Genomic DNA, 16,737 nt, shown 5'->3' with positions numbered 1-16,737 from the left:
AAATTCAGTTAATTAAATAATGTTGAACATAATAATAACTATTTATATTATTTTATAGAAATAAATATTCATAACTTAATAATAACTATTTATATTATTTTATAGAAATAAATATTCATATTGAATCAAATAAATACCCTATTTTTTCCTAAATAAAGGACTTGCCGAAATAAATCACAAGAATTAAAAAAATAGGTTTTGTTAACGAGTACCTTAAAGGTATTCTTTAAGGATTCTCAATTAAGAAATTATTCATTAAATAAGTCTAATACTTCAATTTTTGATGCACTGAATACACACATGTTTCCATAAAAACTTATTATCTAAAGTCTTTAAAGAGTGCTCTTAAGACACTCATAGGCATTTCCCTTCAAAAATTGATAATAGTATTAAATAGAGTGTTCTACACTTATAAGCATTTCCCTTAAAAAAATGATAATAATATTAAATTAGTAGATTAATGTTTATATGCATTGATAATTTTTTTGAGGAATATATGCATTGATAATGTAAATCGTGTTTTTACATGTCATATCGAATAAATATTGTATAGATATTTTTAAAATTAATTTTAAAAAGGGACACGTTAGAGTGATTTCATTAGAAAAAATATTCTATGATGTGACATTGTATGCAAAAATATGACATCTTTGCCAATGGAAGAAAAAAAAATATTCAAAATGGAAAATGCATCTTGTGTGTTTCACCAGTTATCCTATGAAGATTAGTCATTACACTGAAAAATCTGTATCTGTAATGTAATAACTAAAACGAAAAAAAAATTAAAATATATTTTTGGACTTTATTCAATTATATAAGTCAGAAAAAACAAGAACAACAATTATTCTTACCTATTAAAAATTAGAAGAGAGAGGGGGGGAGGAGAGAGATGAGAGATTCAATCAATCAATCAAAATTAAACAAACTTTGTTTTGAGTTTTTTTATTCATGCATTTGTTGATATCCTAATATATGAATAAAAATAAAATATGATTTTTGATTAACCAATTAAAAATTATGTTTTTGTTGATATCCTAATATATGAATGAAAACCATTAGAAATAGATTCTAATCTTCTCTTATTCTCCTTAAAAAAAAAAAAATCTTCTCTTATTCGGCTATCAGTCTCGGAGGAAATATTATTCTTTCTTTATTGGGAGAAATTTCAATGTACCACAATGGATTTTCATAATAGATGCTCTTTCTTGATTTTTGCTAAATGATTTTTCTTTATCTCTTCATTTTAGTCTATATTCATTAACTTTAACTTTTAGGTCGAAGTTCCTTTTATTAAGTTTGAAAGACTTCAGAAATGACGTTACACTGCGCAAATTTTAAGTTTTAATATTGTCCATTTTATATCACTTCTTAGACCAAGTGCAGTTAAAGGCATTTTAAAGATTCACATGAATGCTTATAGACACTTTTTTTATGTCGGCGCTATTATAGGGTATTAAGTGAAACAGAAATGCTTAATATCGCGATTTCTTTGATAGCGAATATCTCACGACTAGTTCCTATTGACTACTCAAACTACGACCACCTATGTTTTCCATGAAATCCGGAATTGTATGCTTCTCTGTTTTAGAAATCAAACACATAAGAGGTCGGAAAATTTCAAGAAAGGAGTCTCGCGATATATAGCAGGCCTCTAAGTGAAAACACCTATAATAACGTTTTTTCTCTTTCTAAAAAAAAAAAAAAAGTTTTTCCTTTAAACTCTATTATAGGGTATTTAAACTATAGTTTTTTTTAATATTGTTTACATCTAAAATAATTATATTGTTAACCGAACTCGACAAACAAGAGATTGAGCAATATCAGGCAAGGAGACCCTCAACCGAATGAAGAATAGTCGATGCTAGGGCAGCCAAGCCACGTAGATAATTCCTTATCATGGTCACTGATTTAGAATGTGTGTCGTCAAAGGCTTAAAACTAAATCACAAGCACAATGGAACAAGATAATGACGCATTACCCACAATCATTGATCTCATCGCCAATAATTGTTCCAAGGAATGAGGTAAGAGACACGATATGTAGTGGATCTGCGCGCAAAGGGACCTTGTCAGCGGATCATGTCGAGGATAGGTAGTTAAATCTAAATTTGGGGTGCCACGATTCCACTACCGAAGGAGTTATCACGCAACACCCGCGAAAATTAGACGAATAAGGGTTACACACTTTAGCCCACATTGTTTGGCTAATAGGAAATAGTCACACTATAAGTACATGTTCATACTTTGTAATAAACACATCCAATGAGCTTATTTTCATAAATTTATCCCTTTATCTTTTGTTTATGTATTTTTTATTGTAGCTTAAACCCAAAAATAACCGTACCTAATGCTCTACTAGAGTGGTTAGAGAACTCACATCTGAGGGACAAATTTCCACCCTCAGTATTAATCGCTTGTAGCAAAGGAAATTGTTGTTGAGAAAACACAATCGACCTCAGCTATTTTTCAGATTCCATCAACAATTTTTGCATGCATTGTGGGATCATCCATTTTCTTAATTTCAACTTTCGAGAAAAATGAGGATGACAAGTTTAGAGCTTAATGACGAAACTTTTCGTCAAGCTCCTAACATGAGCAATCAATGATTGATATTATATACATAATAAATTAGGGTGATTAAAATATCAATCATTAATTTTCTTCTTTTATTAATTATTCATTTTAGAAGAGCAAAATCCAAAACTTTTGTATCATAAAAATTGGATGAAATTAACATTCAATGCTTTTAAGTTGTGTGCATGGTGGGTGTAAAATAGTTCTCATATGCATTGAACGATGTGTTGGTTTTTAGAAATCATATGATGTGTTTAAAAAGATACGACTTGTATTGTATAAAGAAAAATATGTTCGTTGTACACGCAAATGTTATTTGACATCTTAAGAGAGATATAAATAAAACAAATAGAAGAAAGAGAAGTGATGGATGTGATAGGTATGCAATGAAGAGATAGAGAGGTGCTAAATGGTTGTTGATTTATATGAGTGTTTGAAAATCAGCACTCGAATATATGACTTTTTTTTTACAAAAGCAAAATGATATTCATTCTTTTAAATTGATAGATTACATCAGATACAATAACATGATCAACATCGTTAAATACGTAAAGGGTGAATCTACGAACAAACTCACAACACTTAAGTTAATAGTATACAACGGCAAAATGTCTACAAAGAATATGATAAAATCTAAATCACGAGAATATTCATGCTTTCGAATCTGCAACGTTGACGCCCAAATCATTCATTGAATTTGTGATTGACTGAAGCTGGTCTTTCAGTAAGAATCAAACGAACACCACAACAAGACACGAAATCAATCAATACTGCACAAGCCGGCAAACAACACAACGCCACATTAAGACGCCGAAATCACAAAAAAAAACACAAAAGAAAAAACTTGATTTAGAATGAAAGAACGAGAAAAAAAATGGAGATGTGTGATTCTAGGTTAAAAATGACCTAAAACCACTCATCCTCGATGAGTGAAAGAGAAAGAGAACTTAGAGAGAAAGTGGAGTTTCTCTCACTAAAAAACTAGGGTTGATTGCGCACCGAATTACACGAATATATGACTTGTCATACTTGGTAAATAATAAAGCAACATATCATTAAACCTAGCCGCCTCCACTCACCTCTCATATTCTTCATCCACCCAAGAGCGGTGATTTAGTGCCAATTATTGGTCTGAAATCACCCTTGTTGATCTTTTTTCCCTTCCTTTTGTTTAAATAAGTGATTTTTACATATAAAACATATTTAGTTTGTCCACCTAGCCGCCTCCACTCACCTCTCTTATTCTTCATCCACCCAAGAGCGGTGATTTAGTGCCAATTATTGGTCCAAAATCACACCTATTGATCTTTTTTCCCCTTCCTTTTGTTTGAATAAGTGATTTTTACATATAAATATATTTAGTTTTTCCTTTTGTGATTTTGTTGTCTTGGTGCGATGTTGATTTTGTTTTTCTTTAAAGTAGTTATTAATTATTTGTTGTGTTGACGAGATGAGTATTTCCCCTTGGGACTTCTTTAACACACCCCCTCACGTAGGAATGACAACTGAAGTGTGGATATAAATGGTGGATGACTCGATATCTGATAGATGTCCAACGAATCTAGAAGGAGGCAATAATATCATCTTAAAATTTGTGGTAATTTGTTGTTGTGCCTAACTTAACCTCACAAAACCGGCTTGTGAGATGAGGATTGTCCTTCACTTATAAACACATTGTCAGATCATCTCTTATACATGGTTTTGGAAGAGTGTTGTCACACTTCAGTTTGATTCATCATATTTCTTAAAACCATGTAGGATCAAAGGCTCCGCAAAAATAATCAAGAAAGACTTAGGAGTAATGCAAAAATCTGGAAGAGCAATAAAAATTGCATATACCCCTTATTTTGATTACATTAATTTAATTTTGATTTTATTTTCAAAGAAATCAATTTCGATGTTTTCATTAATTACTATCAATGTTGACGTATTAGTATGAATATCGTGTTTGATTTATGTCTTTTTTTTTTTTGGTCGAAAATTTATGTGTCTATGTTAGTGCTTTGTAACTTTGCACCCTCTGTTTTAAGGTCCTGAAAAGGAATGTACCAACATTATGCTCACAAACAAACCAATGAAAAGACACATCACATAAATTAACATCCATACAACATATCAAACACCTAAATATTCATGCAAAAGTATGAAGTATTTGTCACAAACTCACATAAGATAATAAACAAATAACATGTTAGTTGATATGAAAAAATCGTCGGTGAACCCACTTTGTATCCCCTTCTTTCTTTAAAAATTTTCACAATCTCTCTAGACACTCATATCCAAATCAATGAAAAGTAATTACACATCCTTTTATCCATCTAATATCGCTCCATTACACGATAGACTACTAACCATATAAAATCAAATCCAACGAAGCAGATATAGTTTATGGTTGATGCACAACACACATTCATTCTGAAAACAAGTCTTCCTAACCTTACATATTTGTTTTAGTTCAAAACTGTAAATATTATCTGTGATCTTATTTGTATCCATCATCATCTATTCATGTTACATCTCAGACTTACCAACCAATACCAACAAGTGATGGATCTCATCAAACCAACAAAGATTCAAACAAAAGTACATCAAAACATCAAAAACTAACATCACAATATACAACTAGCATAACTAGTAGAATTCAAACTAGTAATGATAGCAACAGACAACAACCACTCTGTAGTGCAGACACACGGAACAAGCATACAACGCAACACAGAGAAGCATCCAACATTGAAATTTAAAACTAGGAAAAATGACACCATAAAACAAGCAGCAGGTGACATATTCATACAACACAAAGATGATGTATATGCCAAAAAATAGAGCTTCTTATCTGCATGTATAAATTTTTATTTAATGCATCAACGCTACGCTAGGTTTATCCATATCATCCCAAAATTTGTACGGGATCCAAGGCATGCGTAAAGCATGTACCAGTATAAGCTATTGTTGAAAGTGAGGCAAAAGTACCTTCTTAAAGCTTCTTTATCAGATAAATGATCAAATTTGATGATACCTTATAACATGCCATCTTTCAAATATTGCATACATTGCATGACATGTCATGAATTTATTCAACTACTAATTCAATATGATAATCAAAAGGACGTCTGTTAAGATTGTGGAATTGCAATTGATCCACCCAATACACATCATATCAAATAAATTATATAATTCCAACCTATATTTCCAACAAACAGTATTTGAGTGTAAGATTCCCTTGCACAATTTCAATGACTAAGACTGCTAACTTATTAACAGAAGGGGAGGAAAAAAAATCAATACTGCAGCTGTGCGATTCAGGTTTTATTGAAAAATGAAATTCATCCATTACTGTGAAAGACAAAATATTAGGGGTCCCGTAATCATTCATATAGGCAATGAAATTAAAACTAATCTTATCCTTACTTCAGCGAGTGACATAACAGTAATCAAATCCAAAGGCAGATGTAACAACTACCCTGTGAGCAAATCAAATGAGTTATCTACAATAATTTGGCGATTGAATAGCTACTGCATCTAAATCTTAAGCAAATTCAAGAACATAAAGCCAACAGCAGGCTTCACAAATTATTTTTGAACTCCCAAATTATCGGTATGTTTAAAACCAAAAAGCACTTGTACCAAAAAAAAAAATTAAAACCAAAAAGCACCAACAAACATCGTGACGACTTCTCATGAGTATGATACAGATTTCAACAACCAGCCTATAGCCCTTATCATTTCCAAAACAGCTGTTATACCTTCTGTACTTTATGCAATGCCATCTTCACTGTCAGCTCCAGCAAGTGCCATGCTTATCTGGAAAGTTCACAACATAGATATCAAATTCAAACCGTGAAATCAAACCCTGACAATTAGCTGAAAATATCTTATCACACAAAATAAATTTTTCTTATAACTTATATAAAATTGGCTTATAGTTCTGTGGTACCAAAGATTCAATCAGCACAATACTGAAATCCAAACTCCCTAAAAAAAAAACAGAAAAACAAGTTTCTCAAAACCATGGTTCCTCAGCTGAAGAAACTTTACCTAATGATGCAGATTATAATGTTAGACTCGGTGATGAACTAGAGACAATGAATTAAAATAAATTACCATGTTTGCAACACCGTAAATTACACAAATTACTTAAACAGGGCAAACAAACCATAAAAATTACAAATCCAAAGCTCAAGCACAGCAAATTATCAACAGAAAACAAAAAAGCATTCATTGTAATAAAAAGGAAATCAAATGATTCATTGTGAACAATTTTTCTCTTCTATCTCTCATGTTTCCTTATTACACTATCTTGATTTTTCCTTACTTTTCTGTTTTAGAATCTTTAAATCGTGATTCCGTCGAACTGTCAATCAAAATATGCACCAAGTTGGGAGCTCCAGGTAACATATGTTAACTTTGTAGCCGTTAGATGAAAATATAATCATTCGCTTAAATTGGTAGAAGACTAACTCTTTGATTGATCCAAACTCTTATATGTACATCACTCAAACTTAATGAGTGAAGGAGCCACAAAAGAAAATGTAGGTATGTTGGGAGAAGTAAAGTTGCATGTATCTGAGCCAGAGGGCTGATAAATCCGGAAGATGGAAATAAACATTTGAACTTTGTAAAATGTAAACAGTAGGAAAGAAAGAATCATATTCGATGTCAAAATCAAAAGGCCGCAAGTTTCTATAAGTTTGAAAGGGTTGTAAGAAAATAAAGAATATGAAGAGAAAAATGATTCTGATGCATTTGTTGACAATACTATATCTGCCATTCCTAAGAAAAATAATAAGTATGAGAATGTATGATTAAGGGTCCGTTTGTTTCAGATTTTTTTCCAAAAAAAATCTATTTTTTCCCTTAAAAAAAATCACTTTTTTCATTTTTAAGTGTTTGTTTAGGATTTTTAGAAAAAGGATTTTATCAAAAAAATCTATTTTGACCCTAAAATGAAAAGCTATTAGGATTAGCTTTTCTCAAAATCTATTTTTTTCAACAAGGAGATAACACGTGCATGTTAGAACTCATTTTTTTTAAAAAAATGGATTTTTATGGATAGTAGGCAAACACAAATAACTTCAGATTTTTTTAAAATCTCTAGATTCTATTGACACAAAATCTATTTTTTTTTTAAAGCTAAAACAAACGCACCCTAAATCTATTCTGAAATTTTAATATCATATCATAGCACCATGCTACAACAAAATATAGTTCTGAAAAATGACAAAAAAAATGGCAATTAAATTTTAGTTCAAAAGCAACTTTAACTTGATGAACTGCATAGAAACAATTCATATCACGAATCATTACATTACTCTTGTTCATTATAAAGACTGAAAAGCTTGATAGAGGTATGTTGCCTGAATAAAAGATGATACCTAAATAGGATGTCCTGCTAAAAATTTAAAATCCAAAGTTTACTTGTTCTGGGCATGTGGAATCAACTGCTCAGTGAAAACTGTTCCTATAATTTACAAGGAAAGAAAACAATGAATCAATTTCATCTAAAAATAGAACAAAATTGAAGAAAGAACACATTGAAGGGAGAAAATCAGAAGAGAAATCCGGAAAAACAAACAAATCATGAACTGTATTGTGTGGAGAACCAAAAACTAGACCCTAAAGGTACAAAAACATTCTGATCACAAGATGATAAATTAACATGGAAGAGAGTGCTTCTGATAATATGCAGAGCAAGAGCCGACACTGACAATGTAAAAGTCTGTATGCATTACTTGGAGTCTTGCAGCATAATGTAAACAGATAACAAAAAATAGTATCTAACAAGAGACTACAATACATATAATGAAATGATAGGAAATTTTTGGGATAGAAAACATGAAAAAGGTGACATCTTAAATAAATTACCTGCTACTGTGATGCAGCTCACATAATCTAACATCATCAATAATCTTGTCCAAACTGCAATTGTTTAAAATAACCAATAACCTTCTTAAGTAGAGGGATTAGGCCAATCAAAGCAATTTGAAGCTGTTCTGAACTATTCAATCGAATGCTAATTTGTCCAGCCCCACGATTGTTCAAATTGGCACGTGCAACAAGGTTCGTATACCGTCCAATGGGAATTTGTGATTGTAAATTGCACCCAACAGCAAGATCTCCATGCCAATCCATAACAGAAAGCCCAAGCGTTGATAATGAGCGTCCTAGAGGGTAATTTTTATCTCTCAACTGGGCCTCCAAACTGCCACCATAAGCAACATCATCACGCCCTGTCATTGCACCACCAGCAATAACCAACTTGAATCGCTTATTAGCAATCAACTTATCTTCGATTTTAACTCCACCTGACAAGGCATCACCCAAGAGAGTAAATGAGAGACCAGCAGTTGCCTTATTTCTCCGAAAGTTACAAAATTTTGTCTCGCTACGTAATGTGTAAGCCAAGTCTTTCCCAACAGTCTGCATGTCAAAACCTAACGATGTTGCTTTCCCTTCTCCATATTTAACCGAACTTGTCATTTCCATCTGAACATTAGCATCCTTTTTATCCTTGGTAACTTGACCACTAAAAGACACTGGTATCTTGTCTTTAAGAACAAACAATCTTTCGACATTTAAGCCTTCATAACCCACATCATGATCCCAGCCGTGAGTTTCTAGGACAGGTCGTACAAGCCACTGGTTGGATGAATCAAGATGACGATACCGGTGCGTGGGAGTATCAGAATCGAAGGAAGCAGGCAAGGACATATCAGGCATGGGAACAGGAACAGAGGCTGCACCACCACTTTCTTCCTCCACATTTTCTCCATAGTCACCTGGCAGATCTTTCACCGATTCTGCCATTTCCTTCATCATCTTCCGCTGCTTTTTTTCATACTTTAATTGTTTCTTCATGAGGAGTTTTTCTCGGTACTCAACCTCGTCTAGATATGCTTTCTTCTGAGCTCTAGAAAGGTTTCTGATCTGGGCCTTTGTCAAAGGTTTAAATGGGGGTAAGTCATCAGGGTCTGTTTCATCACCAGAATCTGATGGTTCATCAAGATCGTCATTGAGACTATCCTCGTCGCTGAATTGCTCCTCTGGCAATTTTAATTGCGGCCTTGACTGCAGAAGGGATGACAAGAGAAACGGTAATGGTGGCGCTCTTGTGCGCGCTGTGTAAGGCTTTTCACGTGGATTATCTTGTAACTTAAGAAGAGCATTTGCTTCAGCCAGAATTTTTGACGCAAAAGATAAGAGTAACAGCTGAGGTTTCCAAACCTGCCCATTAGGCAACACTCTTTGTCCAGCCGTATTAGTTCTACATGCAGAGTGGTTCTCCACCAACGATACAGGATTCATAAGACGCATATCACCAGCTGCTTGACGAATGGCTTGCTGCACAACATGAGAGCGCTGTGTAACAAACATGTCATAACTGGAAGGAGTGCCATTAGGGCCATCAGGTGGAGCCGATGCTGCATGAGTCAAAACCACAATAGCATTGAACCATATGGGTGGTCCAAAAATGTCAGTTATTGTGCGTAAGAGAGGCATATCACTAAAATCCCGGCTCTGCATATCTAATCTATCTAGATAAAGCACAATATCTGGAGGGGTTTTCTTAATAAAACGTTTGACAGAGTGCAGGATCTTCTCATTGTGTGGCTGGTCTGACCAAGAAGGTAGAAGTCCTGGTGTATCAATGACCCGGACTTTAATGCCCTGTACCATGCCCACAACATCCTGAACCTTTTTCGTTCCCGTATGAAAAGCATCCGTATTAAATTTAACCTCGTCAAAGATAGAATTGATAGTTGAACTTTTTCCAACTCCTGACTTTCCAAGAACCATTATTGTACAAGAGAAATCAAGTGGTTCTTGACCTGCTGATTCGAGTTGCTCGGCCATCGCACTTGCACGATCAAAGCTAAAAGCGCCAACACGGCCCCCATTCCTCCCTCTAAGTTGCTCGGCCAGTCCTAATCTATAAAGAACTTGTGCTACAACAACATTGTGGGGTGTCTGCCCAAACCTATTAGCCAGCCGCAAAAACTTCACCCTAATCATTTGAAGTTTCTCTCGAGTCTCATCAGATTCCTCAGGCTCGGCAGTTGAGGAGTCTTCCATTTTCTGGGACTGTGTATTAGATACAGTATAATTGACCCGTGGCTGCTGCGCAACCCTAGGAGCAGGTTCCAGTAATGGAGCAGCAGTTCCAAGGCCAACAGGACGAACAAGCGGGGTGCTAGTAGCAACAGATTTTCCAGATGAGGAATCAAGCTCACTATTCCGTTCTTTAGTGATCTGAGAGGTTTGCTTCTCTTTCATGTTATTCTCAGGTATCTTTTCAGGTTCCACAACAGACGATTTTTCATTATCTCCTTGATTTTCTTCATTAGAAATCTGAGACAGGTAAACCTTTGTACTCCCTTCTGAATCAGCTGCAGTAGCCTGAACAGATGTCATCTCATTAGAAAAAGAGTTTTCTGATGGGAATGAGCTTCCGACAGTTTCAGTCACTTTCCTTTCATCCAAAGCCGGAGAAGATCCTCCTGTTTCAATCGCTTCACTTCTTCCAACAACAGATAAGTTTTCATGATTTTCTTCATTAGAAATCTCAGACTGGTAAACCTCCGTACTCCCTTCTTCTGAATCAGCTGCAGTAGCCTGGACAGTCGGTATCTCATTAGCAAAAGAACTTTCTGATAGGGAAGATATACCAGAGGTTTCAATCACTTTTCTTTCATCCACGGCCAGAGAAGATCCTACTGTTTCATCAATTGTTTCCAGATGCTCTGAATTTGATACGGTGTCATCCTCCTCGGTTTCATCATTACAATAAACTTTGCATTCAGTACTCTGACTATCAGATATTACCGTTTCTTTGTCATCTGTATCCTTGTGGATTATATCAGGGCCAATGGTCTCATCCTCCACTTCTGTAAATTTTTCCTGACGAGGTTCTAAATACTCATGAGCTGAATGTCTGTGTGCTTTTTCCCCTGTATCATCTTGAATTTCACTAGAAGGATCACCTGAAGCATTGAACTGTTCCTCTGTCTTGTCATCTCCAACATCAGGATCCAAGCCACTCTCTTTCAAATACCCAGCCTCAGCACCCTGGTTTCTCATTTCCTCATCGGATCCAAATTCTGTATGCAACTCATCAACAGCATAACCCACCTTGTTCGTGCTTCCATTTTCCAAAACCATACCACCATTTTGTCTAGGCGTCACAAATTCAACATCCTCATTTTCAATCTCCTCACTTGACAAACCTGAGTTTCCATTCACCAAGTCTCTGCCCTCCTGAAACACCGTGCTTCCATCAGTGTTTAAATCGGCTAACTCCTCCTTTCCTCCACTACAATCATCCTTGATACCATACGATTCCTCACAAGTTACTCCGTCCTCGGTCTCTTCAGTACCATCTAGAAAAGCGCTGTAAAGCTTCACCTGCTGATCCACAGACTCCTCCTGATTATCAATCACTTCATCTTCCTCCTCGTTCAGACGTTCCACAAACTCATCAACAACCCCCACCGACTCTTGAAAATTATCCAATTCTTCTACGTTATCACCAATTTCATCAACCGAATCTGAAGGCAATGAACTAACAGTAGCAGCAACATCAACCAAATCCGAAGGCAATGAACTAACAGCACCAGCAACATCAACATCATCACCCAGATTATCAAAATGCTTTAACGGGTCTATCGCCTCCTCGAAAACCTCATCTCCTTCCAAATTCTTCGACTCATTAGATCCCACAACACTCTCCTCAACCACCCCAACATCCCCCCTCTCCTTTTCTCCTTCATTATCCATCACAAATCACCACCTCGTTATGAAACCCTAGATTTGCCAAAAATAATAACAATAATAAATTATTACAAAATCCAAAAAAAAAAAAAAATTACTCAAAAAAAGAAACCCTTTTTAAAACAACAAGTATAAATGGAGTATGAAACATGATACACACAGCATAAAGAAGTTTGAATTCAATAACAGTTATCAATTAGGGTTTATCATGGATATATCTAATTAACTTAAATTAACTGAAATTAACAAAAAAATAACATAGAATTAACAAAAGCATGAAATGAATTGAAACCTGATGAAGAAGAAAGATTGAAAAACGAAATGGAAAAGGATGAATTGTGGTTCTTGAGTTGTACAGCGAGTGAATTTGATTGAAGATAAGGGGTGTGAGTGAAATGAACGGGTAGCGATTAGATCGAGGGTGGGGAACGGTGCATAGACATGAACGACGGAAATGGCGCAGATAGTGGTGAGTTATGGGGAACAGAAGATTAACTGCGTGGGTGGTAGTTCGGGTTCGTCAAACAAGTTGTGTTTCACGTGAATGGATAGATAATAGAATAGATGTATAGATAACTGATTGAGTAAAGAACAAACAAAGTGTTTAATTCCAACAATTTGTAGTGCACTTGCATTTCATTCGATATATTTTTATTTTATTTTTTTATAACGAGCAGTCATAATAGTTTTTCTTTGTCAAAAAAAGAAAATATAGTCATAATAGTTTTTCAATAAAGTAAAATATTTCATTAATATTATCATATTAGTCTTTTAATATGTTTAGGTATTGTCATATCAATTATTATAAGTATTTATTTATTGTCATTTTAGTCCCTATATAAAAAGAGTTATTGTGAACATCGAGAGATTATTTTAGAGTCAGAGACTATTTTGACTATTATAATACACAATCAGGGACCATTTTAAAATTGAAAAATAATATTTGAACATCTCTTTTGCAACTGCTATTTTGACAACCCTATGTATATAAGGGTATTTTTGTAAAAGGAAAAGAAAAAAAGCTCCAAAACATCATGTCAATATGTCATGGGGTATACTTTTCTAGGTTGTTGGAAAAGTTATCAAAAAAAAAATAGATGTTAATATATTACAACTCTTTAAAATTTTGATCTATCGAAGGATTATTGTAACTAAGGTGGCATTTAGGGTGGGTAGGGGAAATATTTTCCCACCATGAGAAAGTATCATTTTCAACCATTTATATATTATTATTTTAAATGAATGGTTCAGATTCACTCAATTTTTTTCCCTGCAACCTCTTGGCAACTTTTTGTAACAGTACATGTAACAAAAATGATGACCCCACAAATAATTTTTTTTATTATTATTATTTACTCTGGGCTCAATATGGGTTTTATCAGATTGATAAAGGATAACCCGAAACCCATTTTCACAAACCCACCTTGCAACCAACTGTCGCCCTCCTCCTCACCACCGTCCCTTCCGCTGTCGCTGTCGTTATTCAGAGAGCCGCCATCAACCTTGAAACAATTTTAAAGATCGATGTATACATTTCTATGAAAATAACTAATTTTCATTCCATTTTCTCAAAACTCTTCTTTACTCTCAAGATGATTGTGGTTCTTTTATTGCTAATATCAGCTGGATTCAGATTTAGACATGAATGGATTTTAAAGATATTAGAGAAGATTACTAGAAAATGATTTGAATGTATTTGGTTCTCGTAACCCATTTCATTTTCTTTTTCAATGTCAATGAAGTGATTTTTGCTTGTATTCTCAATAGTATTTTGAATGACAGCGGCAATAACAGTGGTTATGGTTGGAAGACGGCGGCGTGCGGTGGTTATGGTTGTCAAGACTTGAAGAACAGAAAATAAACGGGGAAGAAATGATTGAACCTAGCAAATAAAATTACATGATACCGAGTTGTGAAAAACAAAACCAAGATCTACATTTTATGATGACTCTGTGAGGCTTTATTATGGAAGAACAACGGCTGATTATGTTTTACAGAAATGAAGGGTGCTAACGTGAAAACACAGAAGCATAAAGCAGCTGGGGGTGTAGAAGCAAGACATTAAAATAAGCTAATTAATTTTTATTTTTTTAAGTTTGACATGTTTTAACTGCCACCTGTCTAATAAAATGAGACTTTCCCATGGTGGGAAAGAATTCCTCCTACCCACCCTAAGGCTTTGTTTGGATGCACAAAGAAAGTGAAAGGAAAGAATGAGAAAGGAAAGATTGTTTAAGAAAAGAAAAAAGAGTAGAAAGTGAGAGGATTATTTTGGTTGTTTGGTACAAGAGAAAGTGGAATAGAAAGTTTGAGGAAAGAAAGACCTAAATGTAGTAATTGACATAGGTACCCTTAAACAAAAATAATATGTTAGTAAAAAATAAATAATAAAAGTTGGGGTATTTTGGACATTTTAAACATAATCCTTGTGATTCTCAAGCTTTCTGTCCATATGTGGGTGGAAAGGTTTCAGACGTGGGTCCCACTAATATTTTTTCTTTCCTACACCTTTTTAGTGAGTTCCAAACAAAGGAAAGTCTTTCTTTCCCTCACCTTTCTCTCCTCACCACTTTCTTTCCCTTGAAACAAACAGGCCCTAAGGCTTTGTTTGGATGAGAGAAGAAAGTTTAAGGAAAGATAGTAAGAGGAAAGAATGATAAATGAATGAAAGTGAGTAGAAAGTGAGTGGAAAGGGAGATGATTATTTGAGTTGTTTGGTATAAATGATATATATATATATATATATATATATATATATATATATATATATATATATATATATATATGCATGTGTATATAGTGGTAAAACCTGATGTTGTAAATCCATAAAAATTTACCAGATTTTTTTTCGAACAATAGTCACACAAAAAAGGAAACATTATATTAAAAAAATTGAACATAATTGAAGGAAGAAGAAAAAAGACCGTGCAGCGTTTTAGAAAAACAATGCTTCATAAGTGAGGTTGGTTTCGTCATTTTATCATGTTAGTTGCCCAAAGCAAGCTTTTCTTCATGCTTTCTTCGCAATTTGAGAAGGAAAGATTTTAGGTGTGGGACCTACCAAATTAAAGTTTTCCATCCTCTCTAGTGTGCATGCCAAACGGTGGAAGCACATTTATCAACAAACTTTCTTTCCTTGCAACTATCCATCCTACCCCTTTCTCTTGAAACAAACGATACCTAATGCCACCTGTGACTAATCATCTAGTGTCAACTTTTTGTATTTCAAGACAAATTGATTCCATCCATATTGCTACTCCCTCCGTCCCTTAATGTAACCCCCCTTTGCTTTTTTCACATTTCTTAAGAAAAGTTGTCAGTGTAATTAATGTGTCTGTTTTGTGTATTAATATTATCAAATTGTCCTTTGTTTGTATGTGTAATAAATTTGACTATTCATATTTCAAGACAAATTAGTAATATTAATTAGGGGTATGTTTAGGAAAAAAGTAATAAATGCATCTAGTAATTTGAAAATAAGTTTACATTTAGGGACAAAAAAAAAATCAAATGGGTGTTTAGATATAGGGACGGAGGGAGTATATTTCAAAAAAGATAATGAATTTATGTAAAAATTTGAAGAGACTCTTATATTTATGAAGAATTTTGAATTTTGTAAAAAGTATGATAATTAAGGACGGGAGAAGTATTAAGAAGTGTCGTGTAACAACATGTTGTGTTAAGAAGGGTCTCATTGTGTTAAGTCTTGCCTAAGGACATGTACATTAGAGAGATGAAACATGAATTAAAAGACAAGTTAACATATATTAATTACACAAGTTTTTTAGTAAAATATAAACACTTTTATACTCCCTCCGGTCACTATTAGAAGCAAAAGTTGACTTTTTAGGTTCATTTAATAAATGATGTATGTGGTTTATATACTCCCTCCGGTCACTATTAGAAGCAAAAGTTGACTTTTTAGGTTCATTTAATAAATGATGTATGTGGTCTATATATAGACTACATACATTATTTGTTGAATGAATCTAAAAAGTGAACTTTTGCTTATAATAGTGACCGGAGGGAGTATTTAAGTTTAGGGAGAATAGTTATTTTGGTCTCTGAATGTGTAATAAATAGTCACAATAATCTTTTAATGTATTAAAATTTCAAAATAGTCTCTGATTTTGCTATGTTAGTCAAAATAGTCTCTTACGTTAAAATGTTTCGTTAATATTATCTTATTAGTCCTTCAATATATTTATTGTAATATCAATCTTTATAATAAAAGAATTAATGTCAGTATTGAGGGATTATTCTAACGTTAGAGACTATTTTGACTAATGAAATGTACAATGAAGGACTATTTTAAAATTTTAATACATTGAGGGACTGTTGTAGCTGTTTATTACACATTTAAGGATCTAAGTGACTGTCTTAGTGCGGTGTTTAT

The 16,737-nt window shown here is 33.8% G+C and overlaps 1 protein-coding gene across 3 annotated transcripts; it reads right to left on the bottom strand.

Annotated features, from left to right (window-relative positions):
* Positions 1 to 5,880: 5,880 nt before the first annotated feature.
* LOC146945049 (translocase of chloroplast 120, chloroplastic-like) lies at positions 5,881 to 12,874 on the bottom strand. Of its 3 annotated transcripts, none has more exons than XR_015026215.1 (4): positions 12,634 to 12,874; positions 8,439 to 12,374; positions 7,949 to 8,034; positions 5,881 to 6,377 (listed from the first exon to the last, which is right to left on the bottom strand). XR_015026215.1 is itself a non-coding variant. In XM_085743435.1 (3 exons), the coding sequence occupies exon 2, from the start codon at positions 12,345 to 12,347 to the stop codon at positions 8,475 to 8,477; it is 3,873 nt and encodes a 1,290-aa protein (XP_085599561.1). In that variant the 5' UTR covers positions 12,348 to 12,374; positions 12,634 to 12,874; the 3' UTR covers positions 5,881 to 6,377; positions 8,439 to 8,474. The 3 variants fall into 3 exon arrangements, 1 of the variants encoding a protein (XP_085599561.1); XR_015026216.1 differs by lacking the exon at positions 7,949 to 8,034 and having other exon boundaries at positions 6,112 to 6,194; positions 6,230 to 6,377; XM_085743435.1 differs by lacking the exon at positions 7,949 to 8,034.
* Positions 12,875 to 16,737: the final 3,863 nt, after the last annotated feature.

This window comes from Medicago sativa, chromosome 2 (genome assembly GCF_051527215.1).
Source record: "Medicago sativa cultivar Bolivia chromosome 2, Bolivia_mono, whole genome shotgun sequence".
Taxonomy (NCBI): Eukaryota; Viridiplantae; Streptophyta; class Magnoliopsida; order Fabales; family Fabaceae; genus Medicago; species Medicago sativa.
The sequence above is the reverse complement of the archived record's forward strand: the minus strand, read 5'-3'. Positions and strand labels throughout refer to the sequence as shown.

Bases quoted from the DNA above. Each gene is read 5' to 3' on its own strand.
- LOC146945049 (XM_085743435.1), bottom strand. From the start codon at position 12,347: ATGGATAATGAAGGAGAAAAGGAGAGGGGGGATGTTGGGGTGGTTGAG.